This window comes from Falco naumanni, chromosome Z (assembly GCF_017639655.2).
Source record: "Falco naumanni isolate bFalNau1 chromosome Z, bFalNau1.pat, whole genome shotgun sequence".
Classification (NCBI taxonomy): Eukaryota; Metazoa; Chordata; class Aves; order Falconiformes; family Falconidae; genus Falco; species Falco naumanni.
The window spans coordinates 35726447-35743952 of record NC_054080.1 but is presented as its reverse complement, the minus strand read 5'-3'; the positions used below and the strand labels follow the sequence as shown (position 1 = coordinate 35743952).

The 17506-nt window shown below is 36.8% G+C and overlaps 1 protein-coding gene across 1 annotated transcript in view; it reads left to right on the top strand.

Moving 5' to 3' along the window:
• FBN2 (fibrillin 2) overlaps positions 1 to 17506 on the top strand; it is a 177992-nt gene that overhangs the window by 70825 nt on the left and 89661 nt on the right. Inside the window, exons 12-17 of the mRNA XM_040580766.1 lie at positions 5663 to 5782; positions 6346 to 6471; positions 7133 to 7255; positions 8346 to 8468; positions 14243 to 14395; positions 15298 to 15351. Of these exons, the coding sequence (XP_040436700.1) occupies positions 5663 to 5782; positions 6346 to 6471; positions 7133 to 7255; positions 8346 to 8468; positions 14243 to 14395; positions 15298 to 15351 (699 nt within the window). The remainder of the gene's footprint in view (positions 1 to 5662; positions 5783 to 6345; positions 6472 to 7132; positions 7256 to 8345; positions 8469 to 14242; positions 14396 to 15297; positions 15352 to 17506) is intronic.

Below are 17506 nucleotides of genomic sequence, written 5' to 3'. Positions count from 1 at the left end.
AGCTCAGTACCTCTATCTTTGCACTTTTGTGTACTTGAAGACTGCTGCAGTTCTTCCAAGTTTTCCTCTATCATAGAGCAAGCCCAGCTTTTCCAGCTTTTTTTGTTTGGGTGAGAGTTTTATGTATCTCTGATCTCTGGCTGGGAAATTCAAGAGGCTTAGTTTCCTGCTGCATCCCTGGGCCTTAGGAGCTATAAGTACATTGTAAGTGGGGAGTGGGAGTTTTACTATAAATCTGTCTTGCATGGCTCTTTTTTTCTTTATAGTGTATGGAGAGCCTTGGCACTTTTATTCACAGCACTAAATTTTGCGTTACTGAAATCAACAATATATTTAACTATGGTGAACCTTGACTCTTGAAGAACTGTCTTGAAATGTGCTGAGCATCTTCTGAAAGCTGGTGTATTGAACTAATATTTCTTGATAAAATCTAGTTCACAGCTTTTATTCATATTCTTTGTTACTTGGGGGACAAGCTGAATATACCATTTGAAGCACACAGATGTTTATTATCTACTCGATAACACAATGTATTTATTACATTTTTATTATTTTTGCTTTCTAAGTTCAAATGAAGGAATAAAGATGAGAAGTGATAAAAATCTGAATATATGGTTGTTACAAAGCTAGCAACTGAAAAAAGTGAAAGGCCTTTCTAAACTGTCCTTTCTGAGGCAACCGTCCTGTGTTTGAATAATTAAAAAGCAGTGATAAATAACATCGTAGTAGAGCATGATTATGATAAATTCTTGCTCATGCTTATAAATAAATATTCTGCATGAGGAAATACACTGAAAAAGCACATCGCTGTAAAAAATTATCCTCTATGCCATGGAAAGGCACAGTGTCAGTGGTTCCTAAAATAATATCCTGTTAAGGAAAGACAAATTCGACTGAGCTATTTTGTCCTTCATATCAGCAGATAGCATAAAGGTGCTATGTGATTCAGCATCAGTTGACTATGTCATATGAGATTTGAATGCTGTTAAACTAACAAAGCTCTTTTTTTAATTTGTGAAGCATGAAAAATAAATGGCAACACCTAGGTAAAAATTAGTGTGGTTTGATACTATTACAAGCATTTAATTATAAATCAAATGCATATTGATAACATGGCATATGCAAGCTAAGAGCGTAGGAAAAAATGAGTTGTGGAAAACAAAATCAAACCAAAGCAAATCTTCATGCAAGTGGTAAAGTTAACTCTGAAATAAGAGGTCAGACTAGATACCAGGAATTAATAATACTAGGAAATTCTACATATTTAGATAAACTGAAGGCCTTACCAGGGCTTGGGTGACCTTTTAGACTTCTGCTTTTAGTGAACACCAGTTTCAGTAACACTGGCACAAAAGAAATGGTTCAGTGCCTTTGCTTCCCAGCCTAAATGGCCAGGTGCTAACTTTGTCTGAGTGGCTTTTGGGATTATTCCAGAACAGGATTTTAAACTCTGTGGTTGAGCCTATTGTGAAATGCTTCATTTGTTCTTTCTTCGCGCACCATTATACTCAGGCTGCAACAGGTGAAGTTACATGGGTTTAATTTAAACTTTTTTTTTTTCAGTTCTCATTTAAGAAATCATGCATGAAAAAATGAAGCAGGACAACCATCTGTGGCTTCAAAGGCCCATCAGATTTGCATGTCTGGGTTCTGAAATTGACTGACAGAAAGCTATGTGTTCTTAACAGCTGGCTGGCATTCTGTCTCTTTCTCTGCTGCAGGGTCACCATGTAAGCCACCAGCCTTGCTACTCACCTTTCAGCCTAGGCTTGTGATAATAGTGAAGTTTTATCTGGTTTTCAGTTTGAAGATAAAGTGCCTGGAAACTGTGAGAATAGATTGATAGATGCATTGAAAAATTAATATTGGTGACCTGGTTTAATTTAAACACACAGTTATGTGCCAGGAAAAAGTTTTACTCACTTAGCAAAATCAGTTCTGACTTCGTAATGCACACCTCAGCATGAAACAACAGTTTGAAAACCAGAGCAATTTTGGATGCACTGGGTTCAAAACGAAAATTTCAGCTGTTTTAACAAAAGCAGAAGATGCTGTCCCAGCTACAGTAATGTCCTAGGTTGAAAGCAGGGGAAAACCCACCAATAATGGCTTCCAGCAAGTTTGTAATTTTTCTTTTTTCCCTGTATGAAACACATCAGTCATTACTAATTATTTTAACTCTTCAGTGTTTTGCCTACTGCATAGCTGCTTCTATTTTTATAAGATACAGTACTTTATGAATATCTATCTTAAATAACACAGCTTTGTTCCACTGTTATATTCTAGTTCTGTTATAAAGTAGCCAGAGTATCTCAAGTGCCACACTGAATTGGTGAACTATGAATGGTAGTTGCTATAAATCACACAGAAAGTTGGCTTAGAAATGTAGGCAGGAACTTAACTGCATGGAATTTCTGTGTGTACTGATGCATGCTAGATGAAATTAAAGGCTTGCTTGAATCTAGCTTGGATAGTCCTCTCATTACTGAAAGAACAGTCTTGGGGTATTGGGAACAGTTACATTTCAGTGTATGGGGTGAGGTTAATGGTATATAAATGAACACTCTTTCCATACTGCTCTATCTATCTGGCTGCCTCCTACCCAAGCAATAAATTAAGAAGCCAGAAATCATTACATATTTTTGTATAGAGTTAAATAAAAACCTTACGTAAAAAATATCCTGCCAAATAAAAAAATAAGGGCATTACATACTGCTGTCTGACCTAAACTTGTATTATGCTGCTCTCATGGTGGAACATGCCTGATGGGTCAAGGACCATAAGTGTCCTAAGTGATCTGGCACTGAAGAGTCAGTTCTTTTTCCCAAACTGATAGACAGCTGTAATATTATTACCTTTCCTTATTTCATTCTGTTTATAAAGAGTATGGATAAAACTGTGGAGACTTTGAAAGTGGCAGCAAGCCTGTAGCTGTGCTGTGAAGAATTGTAGTTGTTTTGTGAATACAAATCTCCGTATTTTAGATTTTGTAATATATCTTCAGACTTACTGCAGTAAGTCTTAAGGGGGCTTTGTAAGTTTCATACTGTGTCTAGTGAAATTCTCTCAAGCATCAGAGATAAAAACTGAAACGTGGAAATAAGTGGGATGCAAATGTTGAAAGAGAAATATTTGATACTGAAGAAGGGTGTACTAGGAGGTAGAATAAAAGAGTTAAATATCTCTGTCTCAGATGTTTCCTGTTTATACTGCTGGAATATGCATGCTTGCAATGCAAACTCAAAGCCAGAAACTTCTTTATATTAACATATATTTGCCATTTCCCTCTTTTATCAAGAGCTTATAAAAATAAGAGCATCTTAAGATGCATATTTTATATGGAAATCATCTGATGCACATGGCTTTGGAAGGATTTTCTAAGCTTAAGTCAGCTATTTCATAGAGGAACACTTCATTCCTGCTGTACAATTTATAAATTAATTTACAGTGAGATCCATTTCTAGAATGAATATGTTTTCTTTAACAGATGCAGCAAGTTGAAGCCTGTAATGAAGTAAGTCATAAATGTCATTCTGTGTAGGAAAACCAAACAAAAATAGATGAGTGCCATATCTAGTTCCCTCTGTCCTCCCCTATGCTAAAACAAGATAAATATACAGTAAAGTCATTTGAATTAAGACATTTGACAAAATATTCATGTGAAAATGTGATTTAGTGTTTAACATTTTGTTGGTAGCTGAGGACTTTGTTGTGAAGCAATTATGTGTGATCCTACTTGACCCTCCGTATCAGCTGAGCACTGAGGAAAAAATACCCAATCTAGCACTCATGAGAAAGAGCATCCCAACAGCCAGGCACCATACAAAAGCATGAGAGCAGGAAACAACTATAATTACATAGAAGTCTACTGCAGTATAAAGATACACTTACTGTTTCCTTCATTGTATTTAACACTTTGAATTTTTCTTTTCTTTATCTTGCTTCATTCTTGTGGGTTTACTGGAGCGGTGCTATCAGTTGCTATGCAAATGTGAATGAACTAAATATGCTGAGAAGAGGTATTTGATTCTTCCATTTGCTTTGCCTTCATTTGTTTAATTCTTTATTCTAAACAATCTGATTGTATCTAGACACCAAGAGTGCTGTAAACCAGCTCATTAACTCAGCGATTTGGGTAAACTCAGATCTGTTTGATATGTATATTGATGCTATTGATTTTAATTGTGTATGCACTAACACAGTAAATCCTCTGAAATGTATGGTCTTGTTTTTGGTTGAATTAGAACAAAAGTAGCCTTTTGCCATTTCTTAAAATCAGGTCATTCATGATGCAATACTGTCTAGAAGTGCACACTTATTTAATGTATAAATGTTCTTAAAAGTTTTATTTCTCATTCCATCCCATTATTTCCAAGATGTAATGAGCTAAGTTTTAGAACTAGAACTGACAGAGGGTGGGTACAAATGATCAGCAAAATTACCCTGTTTTTTTCCTGGTATTTCTAGTAGTATATACTGCAAAATGCTTGCAAAAATCGTTGTTACTAAGAGCCGATCAGCAGTGACTTAGTTCCAGCTTCCTATGGCAGCTTACAGCCAGATACCAAAAAAACTGCAAATCACCATTGGCTCTGTAGTGTTAAAGCCTACCTAAATGCAAAGGTGTGTAATTTCAGACCTGTAAGTGAAATGGAGGGCATAGCTGGAAGGAAAAAAGTAAAATTGGCAAAGCTGATTGATGAAGAAAGCAGGATTTCGTCAAGGGGTCTAATCAGTTTGTAACCCATAAATTTAGCTGTAGTAGAGAAGAGCTGCTCAGGTCACACTCTGGTAGCTGCAGGAGATACTGAGCCAGCAGTCCTGCCTGGCAGAGCAGAGGGATGCGCTTGCTCCACTCCCTGGATCACAGAGGACAAGGATCCTGGGAGGGATTAGAGGAGCGTAATGGGGAAGAACAGTGTTACTTCAGAGCTGGGAATAGCTGACTCATTGGTAACCGCTGGGGTTCAAATTTAGGAATGGTTCTTGAAAAGACTTAAAGTTTTCAGAGCCCTGTGTCAAGGAGTTATTTCCAAACAGTTACCCAAGATTTAAGGTGGTTAAAGTGTGTTTGGTTGCACCCAAATACCAAAAGCCTTTGGAAAGGAGAGTAAGATACTTTATAGAGAAAGGCTAGGTTAGGGGCATTACTCAAATGCAAAGAATGGGGTTGAGGATGCAGTGGGGCATAAATAATTGAGATGTGATGTGCAGACTGGTGTCTCATTAAAAGTCCCTTTTGCTGGCCCCTCCTCACATTTCTACAATATAAACCTGTAATGTAATGGGGGGTTGGGGGGTTGGATGACATGATTATCTATGATTTTAAAATGCCAATTTTGATTTATATTAGTTTTATTCTGAAGAAGAATGAAGGGTCATTCAGTTAATTGAAACTGTGTTGAATAAAGTGGTGTTCTCTTTCACTAGGCAACTGTCAAATCCCATGTCTCAAAATCCTCACACATATTTTTTATTTTGTCTTTCAACAGGTGTATAAATGATGTGGTAGCATTTCACCCCTTAATGATTTTGCACCAACAACAAGTTTTAGTATTTAGCATTCAATTGTTAGCTACTATCTTTTTTACTTAGAAATTTCTAGTCTTGAAAAAAATGTATACATTGTGAAGTCACTAATGCTTCTCTGTGCTGCCAACAGATGTTGACGAATGCACATCAAACCCATGTTCTAATGGAGACTGTGTCAACACACCCGGTTCCTATTACTGCAAGTGTCACACAGGTTTCCAGAGAACTCCTACCAAGCAGGCTTGCATTGGTAAGAAAATTTGCTTCACATTTACTGACATTGCAGATGTTCTGACCCCTTATGTCAGACGCTATTGGAGTTCAAAAAATAGTTAGCAGTACGATTTTGGTAAATCCCAAAAATTTTTATATTGATTGGAGCTCTACTTCTGGGCTACCATGCCATTTATTCTGCTGTTGTCTTTCAACGTTTATCCATTATTCTGTATTATCTGTCACTTGTCTAGGGAATTCTGCAACCAGGAATTCTACAAAAATTTCAGGAAACAGATGATTAGTATGACAGGTGTATATGTATGCAGATGAATATGTGAGTAGGTTTTTAAAGGTATTCATAAAGTAATTGCTGAGCATCACAGAATGTAGCACATACTGTACAAGTGTAAAGTAGTATTTTTCCTGTCTCTGATACTCTGATACTCTGAGAATAAATACGTAACCATCTTTGGAATTTTTTTTTCTAAGTAATACTTAAATAACATGACAGTATTTTTCAAAGCAGTAATTGTCACGATACTTTACCTTATAGTATTTCTCTGATTGTGTGATTTTTATTTTTATTTTTTGCCTTAGATATAGATGAGTGTATCCAGAATGGTGTTCTTTGTAAAAATGGCAGGTGTGTAAACACTGATGGAAGCTTCCAGTGTATATGCAATGCTGGGTTTGAACTGACTACAGATGGAAAAAATTGTGTGGGTAAGAACTCTTCCAAATAATTGGCCAAGCATCAGCGTGGTGACTCTAGAAATCACAGTACTTCATATTACAATTAAGGTTACAATTAAGGATTCCTTTTTAAAATCAGGTATGACCTGAGGTGAACTCAGAGCCCCTGCATTCAAATAGTTATAATATGGAAATGCATGGTTTTAAAAAGAAAAATTGAGGTAATTTTTGTTTTTGAAGCTGCATCTTTTCTCAAGGGTCCCAGGTGCCAATGCCATGAATAACATTTTTCCCTAAAGCTTCATTGCAAGTGCTCCATGTATTAGCACTGCTGAAGAAAAAACTGGTTTTAATTTTGACTGCACTGTGTCAAAAAAATCTTCCTAGATAAACAAGCTCTTAATTCTATCAGGTGATTGAAACTTTTTATCCTTTCATGTAAGAAAGAAGTGACACCCTGTTCTTCCATACACAGTCTGCTGAAACACACAAAGTAACTGATCACAGCGGGGAAAAAAATTGCCGCTTTGTCTATACAGTGAAAACTCTTCAGATACTTCATCAGACTTATGAGTAGAATTTAATCTTCAAATGAAGGAGTATGTCACATCAGATGTGATCGTTTATTTTTACTGTGTCATTTTCTGGAAGGTGAGGAACTATAAGCAGTTTTCTTTGCAATATTTTGCAGACCATGATGAGTGTGCCACTACAAACATGTGTTTAAATGGGATGTGCATAAATGAAGATGGAAGTTTTAAATGCATCTGCAAACCAGGATTTGTTCTGGCTCCAAATGGGCGTTACTGTACTGGTAATGTAGCACTGAGGGCTAACGCATTAAGACAGTCTTGATTGAAAGTGGGTTTTCCTGTCCATTCGTTCGTGCAAGAATGGCAATCTCGTCACATGGCTTTAATATACTAATACCTTAATAACTCATTACAGTCAATTCCTTAAGCTGGCTAGAATAAAAATAAGTTTAATGTACAAAAATAAATAACTAAATTATTTAATAGTACTGTGAAAGCTACAACAGATGATAAATTAGCTTTTGAATATTCTTGGAGCATTTTAAATGCAGCAGAATATGCAGCCCCTTCATGAAATGGTAAAGTGAGAAGTAATATGGGTTGTTTAGAAGGTTGAAAAGATTTTACACTGATGAACACACACAGTATGTTTTCCACATAACTATTTTGGCAATTCAGAGTGCATAACACTTAAGACATTGTATTTGCCACATAGCATTACAAACTTTTATAAGTGATGTAATTGAAATATTAAACGTTTTAAGAATAGAGTCTGGTTTAGCTTCTGTTTTAAGTAAATTAATGGAAGATAACCTCTTGCTGCAGAAGTTTGAATTTCAGTCATTTCTAGTAAGTGCAAAATCATCCAAACTGTTAGTTTTCTGATTTGATGTTGAAACCTTTCTATTAATTTTGGTTTTCTTAATGTAGATGCAGCTTGGCTGTTGACTTAGGTAGAAATTGATGACCAATGAAAAGTTTGTAATTAAAATTTACCATCAAGTGGATCTTCTGTGATTAATGCTTCCTTAACCGTACTTTAAAACAAAGTTTAATATCATGGGATGGACAAAGGGGAGAATTTATCAGTTATTTTTCTTAGTGTAGAATCTGAAGTGTCTCTAATCCTATGTTTTTTCTGGTTTGCGTGATTTTTGGTTTGGTTTGTTTTTTGTGGTTTTTTTTAATAATGTGTAGATGGAATTTTGATTATTTACTGTAATTCCAAGATGACATTTTTACTAGAAATAAAACAAGGATATGTTGATGATTCATCTGCTATCATAAAGTAATTTGGTAATGTTTTAAAAATATTAATTGTAATCTCGCCTAAAAACAGCAAATTGATTGTTTTGTGTTGCCTCCTGTTAGATATTGATGAATGTCTGACATCAGGAATTTGCATGAATGGTCATTGTATAAATACTGAAGGTTCCTTCCGGTGTGAGTGTCCACCTGGCTTGGCTGTTGGAGTTGATGGTCGCGTGTGTGTAGGTAAGGGAGATATTTTAATTTTTTTCATCAAAAAGCAAGTGGAATTATCAGGTTGTCATATTAAAGAAATACATCAAGTGGTATCCTTCTAGATAATGTTGACATCAAACCACAGAGGATCTGTTCTAGAATAAATCCAGACTATTTGTCTTTTGTTTCGCTATGTGTTTGTGTTAATATATGTGCATGTGTGTATATATATTTATATTCAGTTATGAATCCGAATCACTAAGACATATCTTGGTTGCGACACTTTGAATTTTGCACTCCCCTTTTCATTTCTTTCTCTAATCTGAAAACATTTTATTCTGCCTGTACCATAGTGTTAAAAAAGAAGCTCTGGGAGGAGAAATAGTGAAAACCAGATACACTTGTTTCTGTGAACTCAAATATCATTATTAAGGATTATTAGGAAATCTTGCATTATGCTATCCCATAAACCTAGTGTTAAAAGACAATAAGCTTAAATTCCTCTGTGGAATCAGAGTGGCACCACCTTTTGTTTACCGGTTACTCCTATAAACTAAATTTACAGTATTTATTCTTCCTGGCGTCTCTTTTTTGTTTTCGGCATGCCCTTTGTAGTCTGCTGATGAATAATATTTCATCATATAATATGAACTGCAGTCTTATCCTCTCAAATGTTACTGGCTGACAGTTAATAGATTCTTCACCCAACTCTACCAGGAGCTCTAGCACTGGTTCAGGGAGCTCATTGGAGGAAAATGGAGCATTTTCAACCTGATGAAGAATAAAAAGGGGTAGACAGCAAGACGTATTATTACCTTGTTTTCTGCTGATTGCTGATGAAGATGTTGGAGAGGAATATACATTTTATAAAAATTTCTGAGAGTGGTAGGAATACATGCACTAGGGACTGTGATGCAAAGTTCCTTAAACCGATTTAATCTGCATGAGATGCCATCTTTCCCTTCTTCTGAATTTTGAAGCATCAGTTATGTATCTTCTTTCTTCTTCCATAGCTCATGAATGTATCTATCATGAGGCATATTTTGTGTCTCTAGGTTCACTTAGTGGGTGGGCTTGACATTGAGCTTCAGCAGGCTAATGTGCATGGAAAGGGGCCTCCTTGAGTGAAAAGCACACCTCTGGCAGCATCACAACACATTAGCTTCACTTTGGTACATGACCTTGTGTGCTAGGTGCTTCTGGTTACTGGACTGCCATTGGAGCTGGTGTTAGATCGGGACAGCTGGTTATGTCATGATGTTTGACAAGTTCATGAAACAGTAAATGCAAAGAGGTGACCATTGGCTTAGCTCTGCAATAGTCATATCTATTAATCAGCACTATGACTGTTCTTGCTGATGGGTGCATATACCTATGTCTTATCTGCCTGTGTCCAGATAAAGAAAAGACAGACTTCATCACAATGTTTTGATGTTTATCTCGTACTGAAAGGACGTGAGGTACTACATCCTTACATTACTATTATCAATTCATTTTAAATAAGATTTTAAATTACGCAGAAGTTCATTATCCTTTAAAATGAAATCTAGTGCAAGCATTCCTGTCAAGTGCCTGCACAAGTTGGCCCTTTCTGTTACCACTTCAGTTTAAAAATGCACAATAAAAACCCAGAATGGCTTTAAAAATAGGCAAATAAAAAGACAAAACACCTTCTCAGTCTCTCAACTGAAACCCAAATATTTGTTGTTTTGAATAAATGAGATATTTAGTTAGCAAAACTATACTAAAGATTAAACCAACAAAAGCAAGGTTTGCTCTCTCCTATATGGTAGCCAAATTGTTTTCTGGTGGTTTATTAAACATTCGGAGAAAAGCAATGGAAAGATAAAACAATGAGAATAGGCTTGGTATACTGTTTTTAATATAGGAACTTCACTGCTTAGTGACACAGCAGCAAAACCAGATTTGAGTACAAGCTGTTCAGTACCTTTTTTGTGGTCCAAGTTGGCCTCATCATTACCGCTGTCAGTGATACAGCTGCAAAGAATCAATGCAGCGCTCTATTTTCTGTGCTTTCATTCACCTAATGCTACCATAGTTCTAGCAGCTAAAGGCTTCACAAGTTGGCCATCAGCTGTGAACACTATTTTTTATTTGAAAAAGTTCAGCTTCACATGTCACATAGCTTTAAGGTTTGCCATAAATGCTTAGATTTTCAACAGGAAATACCCTTAATATGACAAAAATCATAAAGCAGAATCACAATTTATTTGGAAAATTCATTTTAAAAAGATGATGTAATTATTCCAGGCATAAAGTAACATAAGAAATTTCAAATATTGGATATAAAAAATATCCTTATACATGACCTTTTGATAGAATTTCTAAGGCAATCTGCTGTTTAGAATTTTATGTGTGTGTGTATATATATATGTATGTGTGTTTATATATACATAGACATGCTGTGTTAACTGCAGGAATTCGCTGTCTGGCTATTCTGTCCCATATCGTACATGAACTAAATAATACTTTTCAGACACTCCAGCTGCTAGAATATTTGTAGTCTGAAAGTTGGTAAGTTACATGTGGCTTCCTTTCAACAGTATTCCCACAAATGTGCTAGGTAATTAGCAAAAATGAAAAATCAAAGAGCCTGCAATCAAATTCTGTCACTCTTACTTTGAGCTCTATTTTACTTCTGAATAGTGCCATTGGTTCTGGTGGGACCATTCATAGAATAAATTGCTTTTTTATTTAGTATTAATAAGTATGGCAGGGTCAATCAGAAAATGTTATACAGGTTTGGAATGAAAAAATGCATCAAGGGGGACAAATGGGGGATAAATACTCAGAGCCAAACTGGTGTTTGCAGGCATTTCAGGTTTAGCTATACTTCTAACTGCAGCTCCATGCTCAGATACCTCAGCTGGCTCTCTGTGTGTGTTTGTGTATCACCTCAGAACTTGTACTTGTACTGAGCTATGGCTTTGTGCAGTGTTGAGACACTTACAATTCAGTCTGCGGTTCACATCTCTGCCCAAAGCTATAGTCATCCAGAGCAAAATAGTTAAGTTTTAGTTCACCCTGGTTATACTGCAGAATCATACCTCAGAGTGCCTGTCATGAACATTGCATGATTTGATCTTCTGAAGAACCTGGAGGGTGCAGTGACTTGCACTGAGAATTGGTCAATCAATCTTTTCAACCAACCTTGACCATAATTGTGATGGTGATAACATTTGCAGATGTTGGAAGGTTGGAAGGGCTACGCCACAAAATTTTAAGAGTCTAGAAATGCTATTATCTGGGCAACAGTGGTTTCCTATAAACAAGTGCACAGTTACAGCAGTACCGATGCTAAACTCTGATCTAGGGCATAAAATAAGTTCTCCAGTGTTCTGAAATTAGTAGCCAAAGGCTGATCAAATTATATATGGGGAGCAGGGCAGGTTCCATCAGTAAGGTGCATGCTCAGAGCTGTTGTGACATTGGAAACCTAAGCTTGGTGAGGTGCCATTGCCAACAGCAACTGAACCATGGATGAAGCAGTTCTTGTCCTTCTATCCTTGTTATCAGCACGGGAAGCACAGCTCATGGAGGACATTCTTCCTGTCATACGATTGCTGTTTTGCTTCTGGGGGATCCAACTTGGTTCCTCATCCTGCACAGGCTTTGTGAATCACTGTGTGGATAAGACTGTTCTATAACTAGTTAGGCAATCCTCCCCAAATTCCCTGTGGAAACACTGCTTTCTGTGGTAAAGCACCTGCTTTCTTCTTATGCAAGAGCAGTTGCTCAGTACATCTGTAGCTTCCTCCAGCTACTGCCCACATTTCACATCTTTGAAGACCTTCCTACAGTGCTTTTTTTCACACTTCCCAATCTTTTCTCCCCCTGAAATTTCCCTCGGTGCTGTTTCCTTCCCTTGAATTGCTTCTTCATTCTCTCCCAGACACCTAACTAGAGGGAAGCTTTCACTTCTGTGACAGGGCAATGATCGAAGCCCCTTTACTCATGGCAGAGCATGGCAGAGTGGCATCTGGACTTGCTGGATGTGCGGGGAGAGGATGTGATGCAACTAGCTATTTCACAGAGTACATGAACAGACATTTCTTGTGCAAAAATTCCTGATTGTTGTCAAGCATAATAATCTTTTCCTGCTGTCAAATGCAAGCAAATTGTGCTGGCTTCACCTTGACTCTTGGCAAGGAATAAGCCCTGAAATCTGGGCCATATTTAACTGTGCTCCAGAACTATCTGTTCCATGGGATACCAAAAGCAAGAAAAACATTTATGTGCAGGCAATCCTGTTTTATCAGAGCCAGCTTACAATACTTGAAGAACAGGCAGAACACATAAGGAATTGCCAGTTCTTATATGGATTGGCACAGGGTATTCAACATCCACTGTAAGATTTTTCGTGCAACTTTTCTTTGTTGTTTTGAGGTCATCTTTTAAGTAGATAACTAACTGGATTCCCTTAGACCCTACTCGGTTTCTGAGTGCACCCAAGTTCACGTCGAGACCAAGTGTATGGTAGTTTTACTGGGAGATGGACAAGGAGCATGAATTAAAGCCATGTGCTGGCCTGTTCCATAAAGATGCCTGAAACAAAAAGTGTTTCTGTAGCTTCAATAAGTGTCTGTAGAAGTGTAAGAGCCAAAACTAAAGGCTATTTGCTCTACCTGTATCCTGCAGTTCTCAACCACACTTTTAGATGGACTGTCCACCCACTTGCCTGTTAGAAGATTTCCAATATTATCTTACAAGCAGATATGAAAAAGGCATCTAACCCTGACTGAAAAACCAAAACAACAACAACAAATAAAAAAAACACATAAAAAGTGATCTAAGAGACATTCTCGTAGTTCCTGCATAAGCATAGCAGATGGTTATAGCTGCAAAGGTAGGGCTGAAGGCCTGCCTTGGGAGCTGCACCTCTTGGGAGATGTGCATAATTTTTCTGCTGTCCTTTATGGCGTGATTTTTATGGTTGGAGACCTTCCAGGTATTATCTGGTTTCTTTGTATAATAAGTGGTGGTTTGTCCTGGCCATCATTTTCATCCCCCTCCCCAGGTATGGCGCTTTAATTTCCATAGTGGCTTTTCAATCACAAACCTCCAGAACTTTCTTATGCTTTAGGCAGTAGTGCCACTTTCCCCACTATCTAGTCATGTGGAAGAACTGCTAAATTGCTCTTCCTAGCTAGGTATTGGGACCTCTTTGATATCCTAAACCTAAACCAGCACTGGTGCCAGTTTACATATTAATCTATTAAGGCAGCCATATCATGTAAACACTGGTCTGAACAATATGCTGAAATTGCACTTCTGCTCAGAATTTGTAAATTCAGTAGGAGGCTATGCTCTTCTTTTTGGAAAAAGGTAGACTCCCATATTGCCAGCACTGGCCTGCTGGTGAGTTATCCTACATAAAGAACCATTTTGGAAGTAAACAGGAGATCTGCATGTCCAGGTTATGGTTGTAGTACTTCTCAAAGGCAAAAATTCATCACCACATGGTGATTCAAGCTTTCTGTGTTTCTTACTGACATACATGTTGACAGATTTACAAAGCTGCTCTGATGAGTGGGTGATCTTTGCTGGGTAATATGGAATGCTTTTAAATTTGCTCACAATATGCTGCTTCAGGTGGTTTTAAAGTGCTGTGTAGAATTGCCCTTGATGCCATCAGGTTTATTGTAGCTGAGCAGTGGAGATGTAGCCAATGTAACCGTTTTGTTAAACAATTTCTTTTTATTTTACCTCTTGTTGAGAGAGTATGCATGCATTTCACAGTCAGCCTAAGGAAATAAATTATTTCTTTGTTTGCCCTTTCATAGATACTCATATGCGTAGCACATGCTATGGAGGCATCAAAAAAGGAGCATGTGTGCGTCCTTTCCCTGGTGCTGTGACAAAGTCTGAATGTTGCTGTGCCAATCCTGACTATGGTTTTGGAGAGCCATGTCACCCCTGCCCTGCTAAAAACTCAGGTAAAATTTTGTTTCTTTGAATACTACAGTGGACATACAGACTTAAAAATTCTCATTCAGATCAGGTTGTTCATGTACTTCATGCCTTAAAGTGCACTGAATAGGGTACTTAATGGAATTGTACACTGCTTCTGGAAATGGCTTGTCCTTCAAAGAAAAACTCTCTGGTATTTTATGTTGAGTGTTTGTGTTTTTATGCATTTTAACATTTGGGGTGAACCTAGTTCCAGAGCTGGACAGACTGTGATAAAATTCAAGACGAAGAACATGAGTATGCTATGGATGAACTTGAGTCCCTGAATGAAGTGTTTGCTTTAAGTAATAATACTTTGAAGAGACAAGCAGAGTGCTCTGATGAATCTGTAGATTTCCTAGTTAAACCAATACAGTTTAAAAGAGCAGCCCACATTAATTTTAGAAATTTGTATTTCATTTTACAAGAATCAGTTCTCTGGTAAACATGGGGGTTGATTAAAAAAATAATCTCTTGAATATAGAATTGAGATGATGTATCTTGGACAGTATTTCCATTCAGTGTCATTTTCTGAGATAGCAGAAAACTATTTAGAAGAAATTAAATAAAGCTGGCATTATGGTTGAAAGCAGTAACTTAAGGAGACAATACTGTCAAAAAGCATAACGAAATCACTTGAGCGTTTTAATTCTTGCTATCAAATTTCATTTTTGTATATATGTGAAAGTTCAGGGTGTAATGCTGCTTAAGGTATTTAGCTTTATTATCTATAAATAGTTATTTCATGTGAACATTGGCATTTTATTAGTTACATTGTAGGAAAAGCATTTTGAAAAAAGCAAGTGGATTTGATTTAGGATTAAAGAAAGTGAAACACTGGAAATAATATTTTCTTTTTTCTCCACCATCTCTTGCTTCAATTGAGTAGCTGAATTCCATGGCCTTTGTAGCAGTGGGATAGGTATTACTGTGGATGGACGAGGTACGTTGCACATTTTCTTTAATGCATATGATTCAAGGTTAAAAAAATATACTCAGAATTGTATTTTTCTGTAACATACTAGAGTGGAGGTTTTTGCCTCAAGATTAATATGTTGATTTTAGTATTTTCATTATCAAAGTACAATAATTCAGTGTTGTCTAAAGAAGAGGCCAGAATTAATCCTCTACCTTGGATTTTGACTGACCCTGACAAGCGAAAAAAAAGTAATCCATTTTAAAGGTTTGACCTGGAATTCATTTTTATTTTTTAGAATAGTCATCATACTGTTCTCCTTCATTTGGGGAATGACAGGAGCCACTTGCTTTTGTAGCTGATTTTCAATCAGCTGGGGTAGTAATAGAGCAGGTTTCACTCCAGGTCCAGTGTTCACTACATGGACTGCTTCCATGGAGGGATCATTTCTCTGGTGACTCAGAGTTGGAAGGGAGCTGACTAAAAAAATCCTCCTAAAAAAAGTCCTGAAATGAGCACTTGCATTTAGTACTGGGAATTGTAAAGCTCCAGCTCCTTTTTCTAGTACCACAGAGAGAGGGATTTTAAAAATAATAGCTGAGCCAGGCCTGAAGTAGGGGTGATACATGCTGCAGCTGCCAAATAAGTAGAGTAGGTTGAAGAAGGAATGGTGGAACACGGTATTATGATTTGCTGCTAGATAGTTCCCTGATGAGTTAATAAAGTTGCAGCCAAATTAAAGCAGATACATATTTCCAGGCATTTCATTTGTATAGCTTTTATCCTTGTCAGCATTAAAGCTCCTATTCAGTTCAGCAGGAACAGCATGAGACCCTCTCATCATTATACTTAGTAACAGCCTACATAACTTTTAAAAATAGTACTATAATAAAAGAAATTCTGTGTCTGTTCAGTACTGTAAGTATATATGCAGTTTTTTCTTCTCTATGAGCTCATTGCTTAACGTGTTGCCAAACTTACAAGCAATTTGAAATCCATAGAGTTTGTAAATTCTCTCGGCTTTCTTTTCAGTGAATTTTAAAAGTTCTATTTGATGAATCTCTAAATCTCATGAAGAAATAATGGCAATGTACAATAACACTATTGTACAAACAGCATCCTACCATAAGAATTTGCATGTAGTCTGGTAGAGAGGTTCTATGTTCTTTTGCATACACAGAAAATACAACTTCTCACTGAAAATGTAAAACCAGTTGTGGTCTATACCAGCGGCATGGTAAAGACTATAATCTCTCAGGGGTTCATGTTTCAGCTGAAGTCCCTTTTTGTTTAGGCTTCAAAGAAAACCCTAGTATTTTCTGGACAGCTAGCAGACACCTTGCAGACAATTTTCTTGCTGCTGCTCCTATCATGCTTATAGCAAGGGACTTTGTTTGCCAATTCCATTTCCTAAAGGAGAGGAATTCTGATCCCACTTTCAACCCCTAACAAAAATTCCGTTGTGTTCCTCATGCATTCTCATTTTCAAGAATGAGTGGGAATATACTTTATTAGTGAAGCTCTTGTCATAGAGATTTTGTTTTACTTTTAGTTGATACATAGCTTGTTAATTAGACAGGAGTCCATCACCACATCCCTACTCCTCTCTTTCAGCTTGTGATTAACAAGTGCAAAACATTCATGTCTTCATCTGGGAGAAATCTGGACATAGTGAGGACAGAGATTTTACATTCTTGTATAATATAAAAAATAACAAGAAGGGCTGGATGTTCTGAAATCATTAAGTTGATAAGGAGAGGGATATTAATGAAATTGCATGGCTTGTCCCAAAGATACGAACAAGTTTACTAAATGACAGAAAACTTTTTCTCAGAAGAAAACGTAGAGCTGAAGTATTATGCAAATTCATATTTTCTTACAAAAAAAAAAGTCTTACAAAATTTTCAGATGTCTCATAGCTTTGAGTTTCATCCAGGGATAGCATGATTTTTCCAAATGTGTATCTGAGTATACATAATTCATGATCTAAACTGCACTTTGGTTGTCCTTTATAAAAGAAAATGTCCTTTATAAAAAAATTGAGCAGGACAAGTATAAAACAAGCTTTTTATGAAGTCACAGCTAGGCCAGCACCCCTGCTGTTCTTTCAGAGTTTGGAAAGGGAACTATTTTAAAGTAATGGACTTACCGTATGAGAAGAAATAACTTAATATTGAAAAAC